At 35.6% G+C, this 17,500-nt stretch overlaps 1 protein-coding gene across 1 annotated transcript in view; it reads left to right on the top strand.

Moving 5' to 3' along the window:
* The first annotated feature begins 8,800 nt into the window (after window positions 1–8,800).
* LOC136845925 (ninjurin-1-like) overlaps window positions 8,801–17,500 on the top strand; it is a 13,903-nt gene continuing 5,203 nt past the window's right edge. Inside the window, exons 1-2 of the mRNA XM_067116415.1 lie at window positions 8,801–8,955; window positions 14,535–14,752. Coding sequence (XP_066972516.1) covers window positions 8,931–8,955; window positions 14,535–14,752 — 243 coding nt within the window. The 5' untranslated portion in view covers window positions 8,801–8,930. The remainder of the gene's footprint in view (window positions 8,956–14,534; window positions 14,753–17,500) is intronic.

Raw genomic sequence — 17,500 nt, 5'->3', positions numbered from 1 at the left:
GGATCCGTATCTTGTGCTCCGAGGGTGGAGAAAAGAATGAATGATTTCTTTTATTTTTTTTTTGAGAGAGAGAGAGAGACGGATATGAAGATTAATGGGAAGTTTAAACTAGATCACGGAGAAAGTTTGACGAAAGGGAATTTCGAATTTGAAGTGATATATAGGTGATCGCTGTCTGAACAGTAAACGTAAGAAGAGAAAGACGAGAAGAGGTCAGTGTAAAGATACTTAAAAAGGGGAGAGCTGAAAATAACGAATTATGAATCGTATCACCGGTCACAATTTTTATTTCATGGATGAATGGTAATATGAAAAAGCCGTTTAAAGAGGTACGAGGAATCATATTGCTCCAATAAAACCTTGTAATAATGGCGCCTGCATAATATTTTGAAATGAAAATTCCAGAGGAAAACAGAAGCCACATCTTAGGTGGTACACACAGATAATGTATCATGAGTCAGATATATATCTACAGTTTATATCTGAGTATATATTTCATTTACTTTATTTATAATAAACAAAGAGAAAATCTGCCTTTTTCATCGCTGAGCTGGCGGAAAATTATACAGGAAAAAAATTCAACTAAAAACTGTAGGAACTAAACTAACTAAAACACATCGCATCATATAAGTTTTATCTCACCCCTTTCACCTTCCTGCTACAAGGGCATCGACATCCCACTGTCTGGCCTGATACCTTCATTTAGACTCCATACAGGGATCCAATGTCCCTGCTTTTGTTTTTGTAACAAGAGATCTCAGTCGTCTCACAGATCCACCAACCCTCATTCTGAAGACTCGTTCTTCCCAGAGGGGTGGTAATGAACAGGTGGAGTCAGAGAGAGAACAGGCTATAAATCAATACGATGGCATTTAAACATGAAGACCTAAAAGGGGTTCTTAGTCTTGGAGAGAAAGGTGAGATATTATGATGATTTTGCGTGATGGGGAGGCGAGTTTGCAAGTTCATCGTTGGCTCTAAAGGATGTTCTTTTGGCCAAAGTAGCATGATTAGATTAAGAAACAGTTTGGAAAATAAAGATTTTGGAAGAGGGTCCTTTAAAATCTATCTAGAAGCTTTGACAACAAAAGAAAGAAACAAGACAATAAAGATCTCGAAATAGGGTTTATAAATAGTCAACAAAGTTTTTGTGGAAACCCAACACCAGGCAAAACAAGAAAATAAATTAGAAACAAACAATCCCATGGTAGAGGTTGTATCATATTGTATTAAGATTACTTTCCTATTAAAAAGAGCATCCAACATAGATAAAGCAAATGAATCTGAAATCATTACACTACCCTCAAGTCGACCACTCAGACTGGAAGAGCTTAACCAACTTGGGTAGAATACAGCTTTAACAGTAAGTTTGATCATATAAATTGGAAGTAAATTAATAAGCAAACACGAAAAACGGTAAAAGATCGATGAAGAAAATAAGAAATTAGAAAAGGCTAATCCTCAACTTAAAGGTAAAGATGGCCAATCACTCGTTAGCCTACATGTTGATAATACCTTGTGCTAAGAGGTCCTGAAGAACTCTTCAAATAACAGATCTAGCAGAAGGAAAAAGAAATAAACGATTCCGGAAATTTCGACTTAGAATGTCTTGCTAAACACTTAGTTATAAAATCTGAAAATTATAACTATGTCTTCCACAGAAATGAAGTTAATAATAAATAACACAAATTTTCATTTGCGCAAGCCTTGAGGCTCTGACTTTTAAAAGATAGAGCGAGAGAGACTCTCTCTCTCTCTCTCTCTCTCTCTCTCTCTCTCTCTCTCTCTCTCTCTCTCTCTCTCTCTCTCCAGTTCTTGACTGAAGCAAAACAAACACAGCTGGCCTACCACCAGAATGTCCTATATCCCATCTGGAACCGAGGAAAATTGCATATCTCTTCCTCTCTCATCCGTAGAAGCGAAACGGAGAAATTGGTTTAGGAATATTCCTCGCGGGTTTTATTGACCCGTAGTGGAAGACAAATATGAAATAAGACTTCGGTCTTTCGAAATGACAATCTTGCTTCTTCTTCTTCTGTTATATTGGAGATAAAAAAGCGCGGCTCTAGTTTTTTCTTTTTTTACATTGTGGATGGTAAGCAACTTTTACGGATAATTTCGCCAGAGGGATGACTTTGAAATAAGCTTTATGAATAGAATTTTTATCGTAAATATTAGGCTACAGAAAGATCTTTGTGTATTTATCGTGCTTACAAAGACGTGCTTATTTTGGATAATAAGGCTGATGGATGAATGTTGAGAATTTTTCTGAACGTCAAAAGGTTATTCAGAGCTCTTCTCCTCCTCCTCCTCCTCCTCCTCCTCCTCCTCCTCCTCCTCCTCCTCCTCCTCCTCCTCCTCCTCCTCCTCCTCCTCCTCCTCCTCCCTTCTTCTTCTTCTTCAGCATTCACACGTAAATTACAAAAAGTAAAAGCTTCCATTGTATAATTCCTCCAAATTCATCGACCAATTTATCCCCTAAAACCTTTAATTCCCTTTTTCAGACGCACGAAATATTGCTACTAAAATGATGACCTTCCTGCTGAGGCCCGGTAACCCCATTTGACCTAAATTATCATGACGAACTTTGCTGGACCAATTAAATGCTGGAGCTAGTGATAATTGCTTTAATGGACTTTCCATTGACAGCAGGAACAGTTTCCTAGAATTCAAGTATTTGTTCCCGACTGGATTCTTTCCGCTGTCGGTTATGATAATTGTGCTCTTTTCCAACGCTCGTGTTCGTTAATTCTTTTGATGAGAAGTTTTGTGTAATTATAGATATTTTATTCATTCCAGTTAGTGCTCAGTTATTATTATTATTATTATTATTATTATTATTATTATTATTATTATCATTATTATTATTATTATTATTATTATTATTATTATTATTATTATTATTATTATTCTGAATTTGCATCTTTTACAGACTTCGATCGTGAAGACCGATCATTTTGAAGCCAGACCTCAGAAATGTTCGACACAATAAGACCATGATGGGGAAACTTAAAGTTCGAAATCGTTGCCTGTGTCTCTGCAGCGCTCCCTACACTTAAAGAGCCGAACAAATAGAATAATAAATATTCGGCTTCGGGTAGAACGAGAAGTGTTGATTTCCTGTTTTGCTTCCTTTTAAGTAAAAAAATGGGTCATTTTAGTGCACGTCGGTCGGGATATATCTGTCTGTCTGGTATTTCATCTATCAGTAAATTAATCTTAATTTTTATTCGTCTCAAGACTTTGAAATTGTATAGCTCCGATACTGCAGCTCATTAAGAACAAAATTGGTTAACGGATGTGCCCAAGGACCACATATGTTATTGGTACCCTGCCCCAAATTACGCTCCTTATTTTTCGTTGTGCCACGGTTTGATATCTTGCGCCCCTGTTTTAAGAGATTTTTATCTATCCCATGACTTAATTATTTTCTATTGAATTATGCTTCTGGTAATTTTTTGTTTTGTTTTGTGCTTAATTAACGTAAAACCAATAATGCGTTATCCGAATTGCCTTTGCAGTTCTAAATTGTTCTCGTGATTTTAAACTTGAACGACTGTTTTTTTCTGATTTGTATCACCTGAAAAATAGCTGATGGAAACAGCTGCGGGAATCTCAGGTGCTTTGAACCTTAGTTATAAATAGAACAGACCCATTTGATTTCAATCTAAAACCAAGAAGGAAGACAGCACAAAAATAAATTAATTTTTCAGGCATTTTTCAACTTTACATTTCATAGAATTCTTATAAAAATGAAAACAGGTTTTCCCAGAGGGTATAAAAAAAACCACACCCACCTCCAAAGGCAACGTGTTTTGATCATTCCCACCAAAACAGAATAGGAGTTGCTCCGTAGGGGGGTTGTGCCGCCAGTGCACCTCGTTCAGTGCACTGTAGGCATTACATAAGGTTGTTTGCAGCATGCCTTCGGCCCCTACCTGCAACCCCTTTCGTTTCTTTTACTGTGCCTCTTTTCATATTCGCTTTCCTAACAATTGATTCATAGTGCAACTGCGAGATTTTCCTCCTGTTACACCTTTCAAACTTTTACTGTTAATTTCCGTTTCAGCGCGGAATGATCTCATAGGTCCCAGTGCTTGGCCTTTGGCCTAAATTCTATATTCAATTCGATTCACTTCAGAATAGGAGTTGCTTTTGCAAGCAAAGACCGTAATAGTAAGAGACGGAACATTTAATTTGCAACCAGGATATTGCCCTTGCCGTGGCGAGCAGAATTATGCAAGGGAGGTTGAATATTTCCCCGACTCTATTTCGGGAAAGCCCATTTTTCACGTTTTTATGCCAGGCTTCCTTCTTTTGGTAAACAGGGCACGCATTCTTCATAATCAAATCAGCGTCGTAGAAGCGCCATCTCTTAGAGAGAGAGAGAGAACACGAATGACTGATGTACAGAAACATGTAAGTCGTCACAATAACTTAGGTCATTGCCACCAAGAAGGGTGGATTCTGGGATTCGATCTCAGCCTGACGCCCACCAGTCGATTCTGATGCAACTGTGTGACACCATTCAGTTTTGATATGAAAAAAAAAAAAAGCGCGTGGGTCTTGCAATCTGATCCCTTGAGACATCCTGAGAATCAGGAAGGATCTACTTCTCTGATGACATCTCCTCTAAAGGAGAAAAAGGCATATGTTAAAAAGAATTTTTGTGTATACATATAATATATACATATATATATATATATATATATATATATATATATATATATATATATATATATATATATATATATATATATATATATATATATGTTATACACACACACATATATATATATAATATATATATATATATATATAAAGGCAAGGGATGTTGCAAACTGACCCACACCGCGCCTTTGCCTTTCATTTGCAAGGCCTAGGATCGATCCCAATGTGAGTCAGAAATTTATTTATGCGAAACGCGTGCTCGTGTGTTGATTAGTTCCATTATATATATATATATATATATATATATATATATATATATATATATATATATATATATATATTATATATATATATACATATATATATATTATATATATATATATCAATTATATTATATGTATATATACAGTATACATATACATATATACACGCACACACACATCACCAGTGTGTGTATGTATGCGTGTGTGTTAATAGATAAGGCTTCGATGGAGTGACAATTGTTATTCAGCAGCAATCTTCGTCGTCTTTTTTTTCTTCAGGGAAACGAAGGAGCCTCATGAATACTAATATTGCAGAAAAGAGAGAGAGAGAGAGAGAGAGACTAGAAAACCTTACTGAAAATAAAACGGTTTCTTTTCTCATATGATTTAGCTTGACGTCAATGGCAGTGAAGGAGATGAATAATACCGTTTACCCTCGTTCCGTCGACTCGAATAAAGCCCAAATTCATTTTTTTTCTGTATTCATACAGCTTCTGTTTTTCATTTTATCATCCTGTTTTCTTTTTTTAGACGCGTCCAGATTTTGCGTGTATACACAAGTGCGTATGCATATTGCGTGTGATGAATACTGAAGATATTAAGTGACAAAACTCCATATGAAAAGTGTTGTTTGAGACTAAAATATGTATATTATATTTGATGTCTTCCGTAACCTTTACCCTGCCTCCTTTGTAATTATATTCAGACTTGTATGATGACGATTGATTTTCAAATCCACTTAAATTTTCATTTAGGTCTTTTAACCTTGAGAAACATATTGCAAGTCCAGTAAACTTTCTTATGAGACTGATAAAACTTTGTGCAGCCCAACATTACATATATACATATATATATAATACTTATTTAAAGATGTGTACATATCAAGGCAAATGCACCTGTCTAATAAGAGAGAAAGGCTGTCGTGTAAAGAACCCATTCAGTGTTCAAACTCACCTGTAACTTTCTAAGAATTGTCTTTTAATTTCAACTTCTGTCTGTTCAACAGGGGGTCTAAGTCAGTAAGCCCGACTGACGTCTATTAGAAAGGGTCTACCGAAAGAAATTCTCCTACCAACTTTTGTGCTAAAGTTATAAACAGTTTGTCTGAGTGAGTGTTTATTGAGTTTTGTTCATAATCTTTAGTAGTCTGTTGATTGTGGAAGATGTCGCTGTTTTAATGGAGTACGTTGTTATGGACGTCTGTTATAAATTATGATGAAGTGGTTTATATAGGTTATATACATAGGTTATATATATATATATATATATATATATATATATATATATATATATATATATAGCCATATATATATATATATACATACATATATATATATATATATATATATATATATATATATATATATAATAATGTTTATGCACTCATTTACAATATTATGCATTCATAAATTCTTTCTCCTTACACGAAGAGGACTTAAACAGACAAAAAATATAGCAAAATGCTCTCTCTGCAATCTGAAGGTAATAATTTACATAAATTGCAAAATATTCCTTAAAATTTTAGTTTTTTCCGGTTGCAAGAGGATCCGTAAAGTACTCGTGTTTTTCGTGAAAAATACTTTTACGGAATATCGTTACCTGCCTCAGTATATGTAATGCTGGGAACTGAACCATATTTCGTTATTGCTTCTCTCATCTGCCCAATGAGAGATAAATGGACGAGAGAGAGAGAGAGGATTATTATGGGGGTCGTATGTCATGCTTTAGATTACTCTCTCTCTCTCTCTCTCTCTCTCTCTCTCTCTCTCTCTCTCTCTCTCTCTCTCGTACCATATTGCTCTTTCGTACAATACACATAGCAGAACATTTTTAAATTGTAATTAACGGATAGACTACGATATTCAAATAAATTATTCGCAAACTTTAACCACATCCAAAACATCTGCACTGTAAAGACACTGATGAGGTCTCTCCCCTTTCAAAGATCACACCTCCCACTCACATCACGGTCATCCCTGTGTGTCCTGTTATACTTTTTATACTTAATTTACTTTCCCCTCTTTCCTTTCCTTCTGCTTAAATGTAGTCGTCTGTTCGCCCGTCCCGTCGGCCCCTACGTGGAGAATACAGAGAGCGAGAGAAGAGCAGAGAAATGGAGGAGAGAAGAGAAATGGCGATGCTGTCGATAATCGAAACTGGAGAAAATAACTCCCAGGTTCTCCCACTTCCAGGCGAATGCTCTCACCCAGGTGTCTCCCCCGTCACACCCCCTTCCCTCTCAGTCACCCACCCACCCCTTCCACCGAGGTCATCCCCCCCAGCTTCTCCCTCACCCTTCGGGAGATTTATGAAAGTTTCTTATGAAGGTGCAAGGTCGACGTACGTCAGGTACGACAGCAAAACATATTAGGGATGTCCCGAGATGTAGTTAAAATGGGCGGAACGTAGGTGGCGGTTATAAGGTTTAGGCTAGTACTTCTTCGCAGGTAGGTAAACAGGTGTAAACAAAAGCTAGACAGGAGTAATGTGACACCTAGAAACTCCCTGTGATATGATAAGGCAGAGGACGTTGAGAGCGTGCTGATATGTGCGAAAATGACCGCCAAGAATGGTTTATGAATATTTCATAAGAGATTAAATTTTTCATTGATGTTACTGTGTCCTGAGGTTGTTTTAAGTTAGAATTTCTTATTTGGTTCAAATTCCCATCCTTTCTTTTCCATGCCTGTAAGGAGTTCATCATTCTCAAAGTGCCTATAAAAGCACAAAAGCAAATTTAAAAGCTTTTCTGCACTTGCTCACACACACATACAAACGACCGGGCGGGCGCGCAGACACACACGCACGCACTCTTAGTCTCGAGTACAAACCTATCTCTGGTCTTATAGATTCCAGAGAAACACGGTTCTACCAATTTGTGAGTCGGTGGGTACTATGGCTGAATGGTCCACTCCTCGACTAACAATATCTGGAACCATGTTCGCTCTCAGACTATGCATCCCAAGTCCAGTCAGTTGCGGATTTGGCTGATACAAGTTTCTTGACCCCAGCTGACGCTATTATTCATTTAGGATAAGGATCGAACCACTGACCGTGTGAATGTATGTTCAGTACTGCACTTACCACCGAGCTACGATATATATATATATATATATATATATATATATATATATATATATATATATATATATATATATATATATATATATATATATATATATATATATATATATATCGTAATAGAAATCATTGTTAAATACAGGTGATGTTGGTAAAAGGGTTAGTTTTATTTTAATACAGGCACACACTCACATATATATATATATATATATATATATATATATATATATATATATATATATATATATATATATATATATATATATATATATATACACATATATGTGTGTGTGTGTGTGTGTGTGTGCGCCTGTATGAAAATAAAACACCCTTTGACCAACATCACCTGTATTTAATAAAGATTTCCTATTACTTTCTTCATGACAAAGGCTGAAAAAGAAATTGTAAAAAAAAAAAAAAAAATCTAAAACTTGTTAGAACACAACGTAGTCATAGAACATAATTATAGCCTTCTTTGAGCCAGATACTTTACAGGTATATCAGCACAGGAGTGCAATATCAGTAAAAAAAATTCACCAAATTATATCGTGATAAATATACACAACTTCCCCAAATATCCTCCATTTTTCCCTTCCTGTTTCATAAAAATTCCGTTTTCGCTATTACGAACGTGTCTCACATTCCAAGTAATTACACTTCTTTCCATCCACTTTTAGCAAGAAACTTTGAGAGTGAAACCCGAGTCTGTTAATTGCGTTGTTGTTACCGGACGCCCGCTATCGCAACCTTTGCCGAACCGGAAATGGGCGGGCAGATCCACAACCCCGCCAAATCTTCGTTTACCACTTCACGACAGTTCTAAGTGTTTGGGGGCACAAGTAAGTGCTGCAGCAGTGTTCATTCAAAGAGTGACAGAGTTTTCGAAGGCCGTTTGTGTTTCTGCAAGATTCAAAGATGACGAGGATGATGGATGAAGATGGTAAGATCCTTCTAGCATGGAAGTAGTGTACAGTAGGATAGTGTGGATGTTATTACGAATCATATTACTCAGAATAGGAACCCTACTCATCTGGAACAAGCCCACAGGGGCCATATAATGGTCGGACTGCATTGTAATGTACCATAATTTCTATACGATTTGCTTAACTGTAGCATTGTTAATAGGCACAGTAAGCGTTGGGTCATGTGCGTAATGTTGGAGCTTTCATTTGCATTCTTAAAGTGTGTGTGCGTTGACGTGGAATTAAATATTGATTACATTAACCGACCAGACGTCGTTAGTTTGCAAAGACAGACAATACCTTAGTCATGCGGTTAAATAATACTTTTCCACATTTAAAGGCCAGCTTCATTTGTTAAAATGCAATATTTCAATAAAACTCTATTAAATAACTGGATAAGTAATAAATAGATTTACCAATATATTAAAATTAATGAACATCTAAAATTAAATGTCAGAACAGCATGTTTGTAACCGCAGTGACTTCTTAACCTGTTTCATAATATTCTTTGAATACGCTTTCCACTGAAAGCCTTAAAATCCGGATGGAAATGAGTGAAGAAATTCCCTTCCTGGGTGGGATTCGAGTCCACTATGGTTGAAGGTCGTGGATAGTGCTTAGGTCATACTCTCTGACCTCGGCCTTCTCACCTGCATTGGTCTGAATCTCAGCTGGGGAAAAAATTCTTCGCTTATTTTCCCTCGGGATTTCAAGGTTTTTGGTGGAAATTGCACTTGAAGGATATTGTGAAACAAAAATTTTAACAAGTCACTGGGGCTATTTCAGAACAAAGAATTTGTGGATGAGACTAGTATGTTATGCATCCAAATGAATAAAAACAACTGTAAATGAGATATACATCATGTGTATTATATGATCATATAGACACTAAAAACTGATTTAATCTAGATAAACACAGATAGATCACTGGAAGGTTCTAAAAGAAATAAGTGTTCCTTTGTGTTAGAGTGAAGATAAGTGACTGTAATTAATATATTTGGGAAGAGGTGTGGTAGGATCTTAATTAATATATAGATAGATAAGTATTTTATAGTTATGGATATACGAGATGTTAGATAAACTGGTGAAAATGCTTTTAGCGAAAAACATCCGGCAAGGAAAGAGGAAGGTCAGAACTGAACCCACTGATAAAAACCAAACAGAGGTAGATTAATAGTGCCAAAAACTATACCAGGAAAATTAAGGAAAGCACACAGGACATTAATCCACCACGAAGCATCGATAATGCAGCGTCAGCGCTAAGCTCATCTGAGGAACATAACAGGAGTGAGCGTAGATGTGTTTAAGAATAAGCTCGACAAATAAAAGATGCATCCCAACCATCCAAGACTGGAAGATGCAAAATATACCGGAAGATGCGTTAGCAACTCTCTGGTAGACATCAAAGGTGCCTCACACTGAGGGACCTCTCTGTAAGGTCTCTCTCTCTCTCTCTCTCTCTCTCTCTCTCTCTCTCTCTCTCTCTCTCTTTCTCTCTCTCTCTCTTCGAAAGCTGTGAACAAAGACATATCGATCCAGCGGCGAAAACACAATAACTAGTATGGCACTTACGAAGAATGAACAATGAATATAATCACTCGTGCGTTATCGAACACTGAGGGGTGGAGCAAGCTGAAATATCTGCAGAACTTTGCTGAAAAAAAACATTATTCACTCAAAGTTTTTCATAGACGTGTGATACACTTCATATCTTCGTCCAAACCCCCGCTCCCCCCAAAAAAACATTCACATTTGTTTGCAGTTTGAAAGGGACTCATTTTTATTGTTTTATTTTGTGTTTGTGTTTTCTCTCGTGTAGGAATTTTAAACACTCTGTACCTCTTCATGTGTAGTCATTCGCTTGGTGAAGCACAAGAGACAGATTTATCTTTGCTTTTCATACCAAGATAAAATAATATCTAAACATTTTCTTCCTATGCGGTTGGTGCAGCCATAATAATACCTGCACTTTGTTATTAATTCAATTTTTATTCATTTTCCACATTACGGACGTTGTGCTCCATCATAGTTCTTACATGTTCCATGATAAATAATAATAATAATAATAATAATAATAATAATAATAATAATAATAATAATAATAATAATAATAATAATAATAATAATAATAAGCAGGCTATCTCTCCCAGAAATTGTTGATAAAGACAAACCTTCTCTTTAGGGGGTTTGAACCACTGACATGTGGTATTCTTTTTATTTCCCCTGCGGCTGAGTGAATGTAATGTTGGCCTGACAGATCACAAGTCAGCAGTGGTTCAGATCCCTAAAGAGATTTGTCTTTATCAATAATAATACTAATAATAATTGAGAGGGTTCATCAAATACGCTGCTACGTATGAATGAATATCTTGGTCGTTTTAATCTGATGACATTCTAGATTTTGAAAACAACATTCTTTGGGCTTTATTTGATAATTTTATAAAGATTATTTCAGACAATAAAATAATACCTGACCCTAAAAATCAATTTTCCTATGGACCCATTGACCAACTTCGTTTTTCATAGGTTTTTCATAAAACATTTTGAACTGCCTGATTGATAATAAAATCTCACTCAAATATATATTGGTTTTGAAATGCTTCAACCATGAAAATGGGCTCTAATATTTCCTGGATGAATGCGTGAAGTGGGTGTGTATATATACAGTGTATATATATATATATATATATATATATATATATATATATATATATATATATATATATATATATATATATATATATATATATATATATATGTATATATATATATATATATATATATATATATATATATATATATATATATATATATATATATATATATATATATATATATATATATATATATATATATATATATTACACACATATATTGCATTACATTAGATAAGGCATGAAGTCTGGTATACCAGGTACTTGACATTATTTTTATTTTGAAGAAAGTCATCCTCCCTTTCGACATGTAGAGTAAAACAGTGGAACGGAGAGACGAAAAATGAGACTTTGCCAAATTTCCGTTAACTTCTCCCCCATATTCGAACGGTCTTATCTTTCTCCGAGTAGCCAAATGATTTTGATAACAAGAGACGAACAGTCGACAGCTGCAAAAAGTTGAGTATATCTTAGTTTAACCAGACCACTGAGCTGATTAACAGCTCTCCTAGGGCTGGCCCGAAGGATTAGATTTATTTTACTTGGCTAAGAACCAACTGGTTACCTAGCAACGGGACCTAAAGCTTATTGTGGAATCCGAACCACATTATGATGAGAAATGAATTTCTATGAAATAAATTCCTCTAATTCTTCACTGGCCCGTCGGAGAGTCGAACGCTGGGCCAACAGCGTGCTAACTCAGATTACGTATAATACATCTAAGGTTTTTTTGTTTTTGTTTTATTCCACTGTATAGTCGAGGTTGTTCTGTACACTAACTTCAAGCTGAGTTAAGGGTGCAATATGAGAAACAACACGAGATTAATTTAACCCCTGAGATGCGTTGTTTTGTCTTGGCAAATGAGAGCGCAGGTAAGAATAACCTATATTAAAAGCTGCGAAAGGAGTGTGTTGTTTTTCTTGTTTTTCTCGTGTTACATTGGTCATACGATGCATCTTATTAGCAATTGAAACAATGATATGGTCCAAAATTCGACTTTAATCTGAACGTAGCATGTACATATGTCAATTAAGTGGTATATTCTTTCGAATGTTTTTCTTGTGTTGAATTGGTCATAAAGTGCATCTCAGCATCAACATTTAAAATCGTAAACTCGACCAAAATTCGGCTTGAATCAGAACGCAGCATGTCGTTTGTGTGTCAGTCAAATAGTATATTATTTTGATTGTTTTTCTTGTGTTAAATTGGTTATGTAGTGCATCTTAGCTTTAACAGTTAAAATCATAAATTCGTCCAACTTCGAGTTGAATTATAATGCAGCTTGTTGTGTATATGTTCACAAATTATTATTATTAGTTAATATTCATAACATGAACACTGCTCAAATGGAACAAGCCCACAGGGTCCAATGACTTGAAATTCAAGCCTCCAAAGAATGTGGTCTTCATTAGAAATAGCATATTCTTAAAAGTATGTAATCGGAGGTCATGTGTATAATCACTCTGTATTTCTCTTTACCTTCTCTTACTTCTTAATGAGCACCATATTGTTCCATATGAATAGTGTTCACCTTCTAAGTATAATAATAATAATAATAATAATAATAATAATAATAATAATAATAATCTTAGGAAGTTACACACTTCATTGCATCTAACCACAAAACCGAACCAAGACACAGAATATGTTTCTGTCGAGTTCCGAAGACGGAATACTCGCTTAACAATTCCTAGGCCCAGGGCAAGGTTGGGGGGAGGGGGCGCGGGTTCCACTATAGGTCTCGACTGTGTATCTTTAAGGACAAAGCAAATAGTGTACTGAAACTCTTGGGTGCTGAACGGTGGAGGAGGAACACGAGGTTGCGTAACGCCAGGTATAAGTCGAAGATGTTGTGCCCCTTGGTTTTCTTCCACTACTCTGAATCAGATCTGTTCTCAGTTATCATACATAGTTGGTGTATATTTGTAAATATTTGTATGTCTTATGTCCAGCTGTGTAGGGCATTTCCAGTTCTTCAAGTGTGTGTGTGTGTGTGTGTGTGTGTGTGTGAGCTTTTGAGGAAGTAGAATTCTCCTTATTTGCATGATTTGTGCCAGGCTGTGTGGGACATTCCTAATTCTTCAAAAGTGTGTTTGTGTGTGCGTGTGTGTATGTGCGTGTGTCTGTGTGCGCGTTTGAGGAAGTAATACCTATATGTAAACATGTGCCTCTCTCTCTTTCTCTTTCTCTCTCTCGCTCTCTTTCTCAAGATTTTTTTTTTTATAAATCTCGCTACCTTTGTTTGGAAAGAAGAGATGCTTTGTATTTCGATAATCAAGAGGTGTTTCCGGATTTTTTTCGTACGAGGGAGAATAATGGTATTGTCTTGATGATATACAAATATATAATTTTTCTCAGAGAGAGAGAAAGAGAGAGAGAGGTTGATTGACTCCAGGTGTTAGCCCTACGGCTTTCATGAAGTCTTATAATATGAAATTACGAGTCCTATGTCCTTTGCAATCTTGGTTGTACCCAACCACATTCATCTAACTACCAGGTACATAATTCACAGCTCACTTCAACACATTGGAGGGTTCACAACCGGCCGCCTGTCACTCGGGAGTCGAACCTGTGTTCTCTGGCCTGAGCAACCAAATTGTTGAACTTAATATTGACTAACCTGTTTATATATACTGCCCTAATGCTGTTTGCCTGACCGATGTCAAAACCAGCCTCGTGTACAAGAAAATAGATTATTGTGTTTATATGTATATAAGTATACTTGTGTACGTAACGCATGCACAAGTATACTTATTGGGTACGCAATTATTCCTACTCACTCTTATCTTTCGGTCACATTCGTAGAACATTTCTGAGCTGTATTAGAGCCAGAAGACAATCACTCATGTCTCATTTAACAAACAAAAGAAACAAAACTGAAATCCTGTCTATTCATTTCCAGGCTTCGACGATGAGGAAAGCTTTGGTCTAACAGAAAAACCTTCCCAACTGGATTTCAACCACGTCAAGAGGAAGATGAGCATTGTCAAGGGTTGCTTGGACATAGGCCTACTCTCCGCCAATGGCAACCAACTGAGAAACATTATTAACTTCGGAGACCCGGAAGACTCCCTCTACTACATCGTCATCACGAGCATCATCCTTAGTTTAATTTTACAGGTATGTGAAAAAAATTTATCTCTCTCTCTCTCTCTCTCTCTCTCTCTCTCTCTCTCTCTCTCTCTCTCTCTCACACACACACACACACACACATAAAATAGGAACAGTGGATTATTACTATTAAAAGATAAGAAAATTACATTTTCAAGTCTTTCCTTAGCAAGGTAGATGAATAGATTTCGGAGAAAGTCTCTCTCTCTCTCTCTCTCTCTCTCTCTCTCTATGAAATATGAGCAGTGGATTATTACACTCAAAAGATAAGAAATTACATTTTCAAGTCTTTCCTTAGCAAGATAGATGAAAAGATTTCAGAGACAGTCTCTCTCTCTCTCTCTCTCTCTCTCTCTCTCTCTCTCTCTCTCTCTCTCTCTCTCTCTCTCTCTCATGAAATATGAGCAGTGGATTATTACACTCAAAAGATAAGAAATCTACATTTTCAAGTCTCTCCTTAGCAAGATAGATGAAAAGATTCCAGAGACAGTCTCTCCTCTCTCTCTCTCTCTCTCTCTCTCTCTCTCTCTCTCTCTCTCTCTCTCTCTCATGAAATATGAGCAGTGGATTATTACACTCAAAAGATAAGAAATCTACATTTTCAAGTCTCTCCTTAGCAAGATAGATGAAAAGATTCCAGAGACAGTCTCTCCCTCTCTCTCTCTCTCTCTCTCTCTCTCTCTCTCTCTCTCTCTCTCTCTCTCTATATATATATATATATATATATATATATATATATATATATATATATATATATATATATATATATATATATATATATATATATATATATATATACTGGCCAATGATTTATGACACCCAACAGATACGAAAATACATTTTAAGAGTCGTTTTCTTTAGCAAGGGAGGTGATTATGTTTCAGAGAGACAATGATGTGCAGAAATAAAACACTACATCTTACCTTCAGCATTCTGAATTATGTTTATACTCACGGAAAAAAGGAAAAGTACTGATTCTGATTCTGGAGTGTCTTGTGGTTGATGTGTAGCTTCTGAGAACAAAAGCTTTAAACCCCTCAAACCTAGCCAGGCTACTCACAGCCCCAGCTCAGCATCTCTCTCTTAATCTTGTTTGATGACAGTTTGAACATCTGAAGAGCCAACAAGATCTCGGCCAGCAGTGGATGGTTTCAGTCCCTTGTTTCACTTTCAGCCACGGTTTTCTACCAAGTGTTGGAAAGCAAGACGCAGAGAGAAATGTAGAAAGAGGAAATATTTACATTAACGAAGTAAAATGTAGATAATAGTATTGGTGACAACCTCTCTGCCCTGTATTGACAGGTTCAACACAATGAAAAGGAGAGATTCGAATTCAGAGAACTTGTTGTATATCGAAACTGATTCTTCGCTTGTACAGTACATTGTTTATATTTTCTAAACTTATATCACACTTATTTTTCAAATTTTCAAGTACAGCCGAAACAATAGCAATTTTAATCCACAAGATAATTGAGTGATATTAACTAATGAAAGAAGTAAAAACTCAGGAAAAGCATTATATATTGTCCACAAAAAGTAAAATATTACCCTGAAAGACCTTTAGTCTGTAACAATAATTGCCTTTATTAATCTTTGTCTCAGAAACAAATATGTATTTGTATATATATATATATATATATATATATATATATATATATATATATATATATATATATATATATATATATATATATATGTGTGTGTGTGTGTGTGTGTGTGTGTGTGTGTGTACATGCGTGTATGTTCTCATCATATACACGTCAAAACTGGCCAAAATAGTATATCCAGGAGAAGATGAAACGTCAGGAAAGGAGAAAACAAAGTCACTCACTTTCGGTATGGGGAAGGATTTAATTTTGGGAAAATAAATAGAACCCAGTAAAGGAATGACGCTTGTAATACCTCATCCGTCAGAGTAACGTCACCACGTTTTAGGAGCACAATATCCTGTCTCCTACCCACGAAACTTTCCCTGCCTACGAATAGGACTTTTTCCTATTGTTCTTCAGCCTGGTTGTCATTCGTTTTATCGTTTGAACGCTCAGGTTATAAATTGTATTCTTGGATGACCAAGTTATAAACTATATTCTTGGATGTCCCAGTTATAAACTATATTCTTGGATGTTTCAGTTATAAACTAAATTTTTTGATGTCCAAGTTATAAACTATATTCTTGGATGTCCCAGTTATAAACTATATTCTTAGATGTTTCAGTTATGAACTATATTCTTAGATGTCCCAGTTATAAACTATATTCTTGGCTGCCCCAGTTATAAACTACTGTATATTCTTGGATGTCCCAGTTATAAACTATATTCTTGGCTGCCCAGTTATAAACTATATTCTTGTGAAATTCAGTCTGTTAAATTGTTAGAATTGCATCTAATATTAACTGTGTTTAAATCCATGGCTATTTATTCAGTTGTTAATAAAGCTCCACTGTAGATTGCTTACATTTTTATGATGAACATTCTAACATCTGAAAATTGAATTCCTCCACTATTCACGCACGTGTGAGTATATCCATCCATACTAATACCATTTGGTGAGATCGTAACATGATAATAATCCTGTGAGACGGGAAATTAATTCTGTGGGCTGTCACTCATAAACTATCAGATCAACTTACAATAGAGCGAGAAATGGGTATACACACACACACACACACACACATACACACACACACATATATATATATATATATATATATATATATATATATATATATATATATATATATATATATATATATATACA

Source organism: Macrobrachium rosenbergii, chromosome 14 (assembly GCF_040412425.1).
Source record: "Macrobrachium rosenbergii isolate ZJJX-2024 chromosome 14, ASM4041242v1, whole genome shotgun sequence".
Lineage (NCBI taxonomy): Eukaryota > Metazoa > Arthropoda > Malacostraca > Decapoda > Palaemonidae > Macrobrachium > Macrobrachium rosenbergii.
The sequence above is the reverse complement of the archived record's forward strand: the minus strand, read 5'-3'. Positions and strand labels throughout refer to the sequence as shown.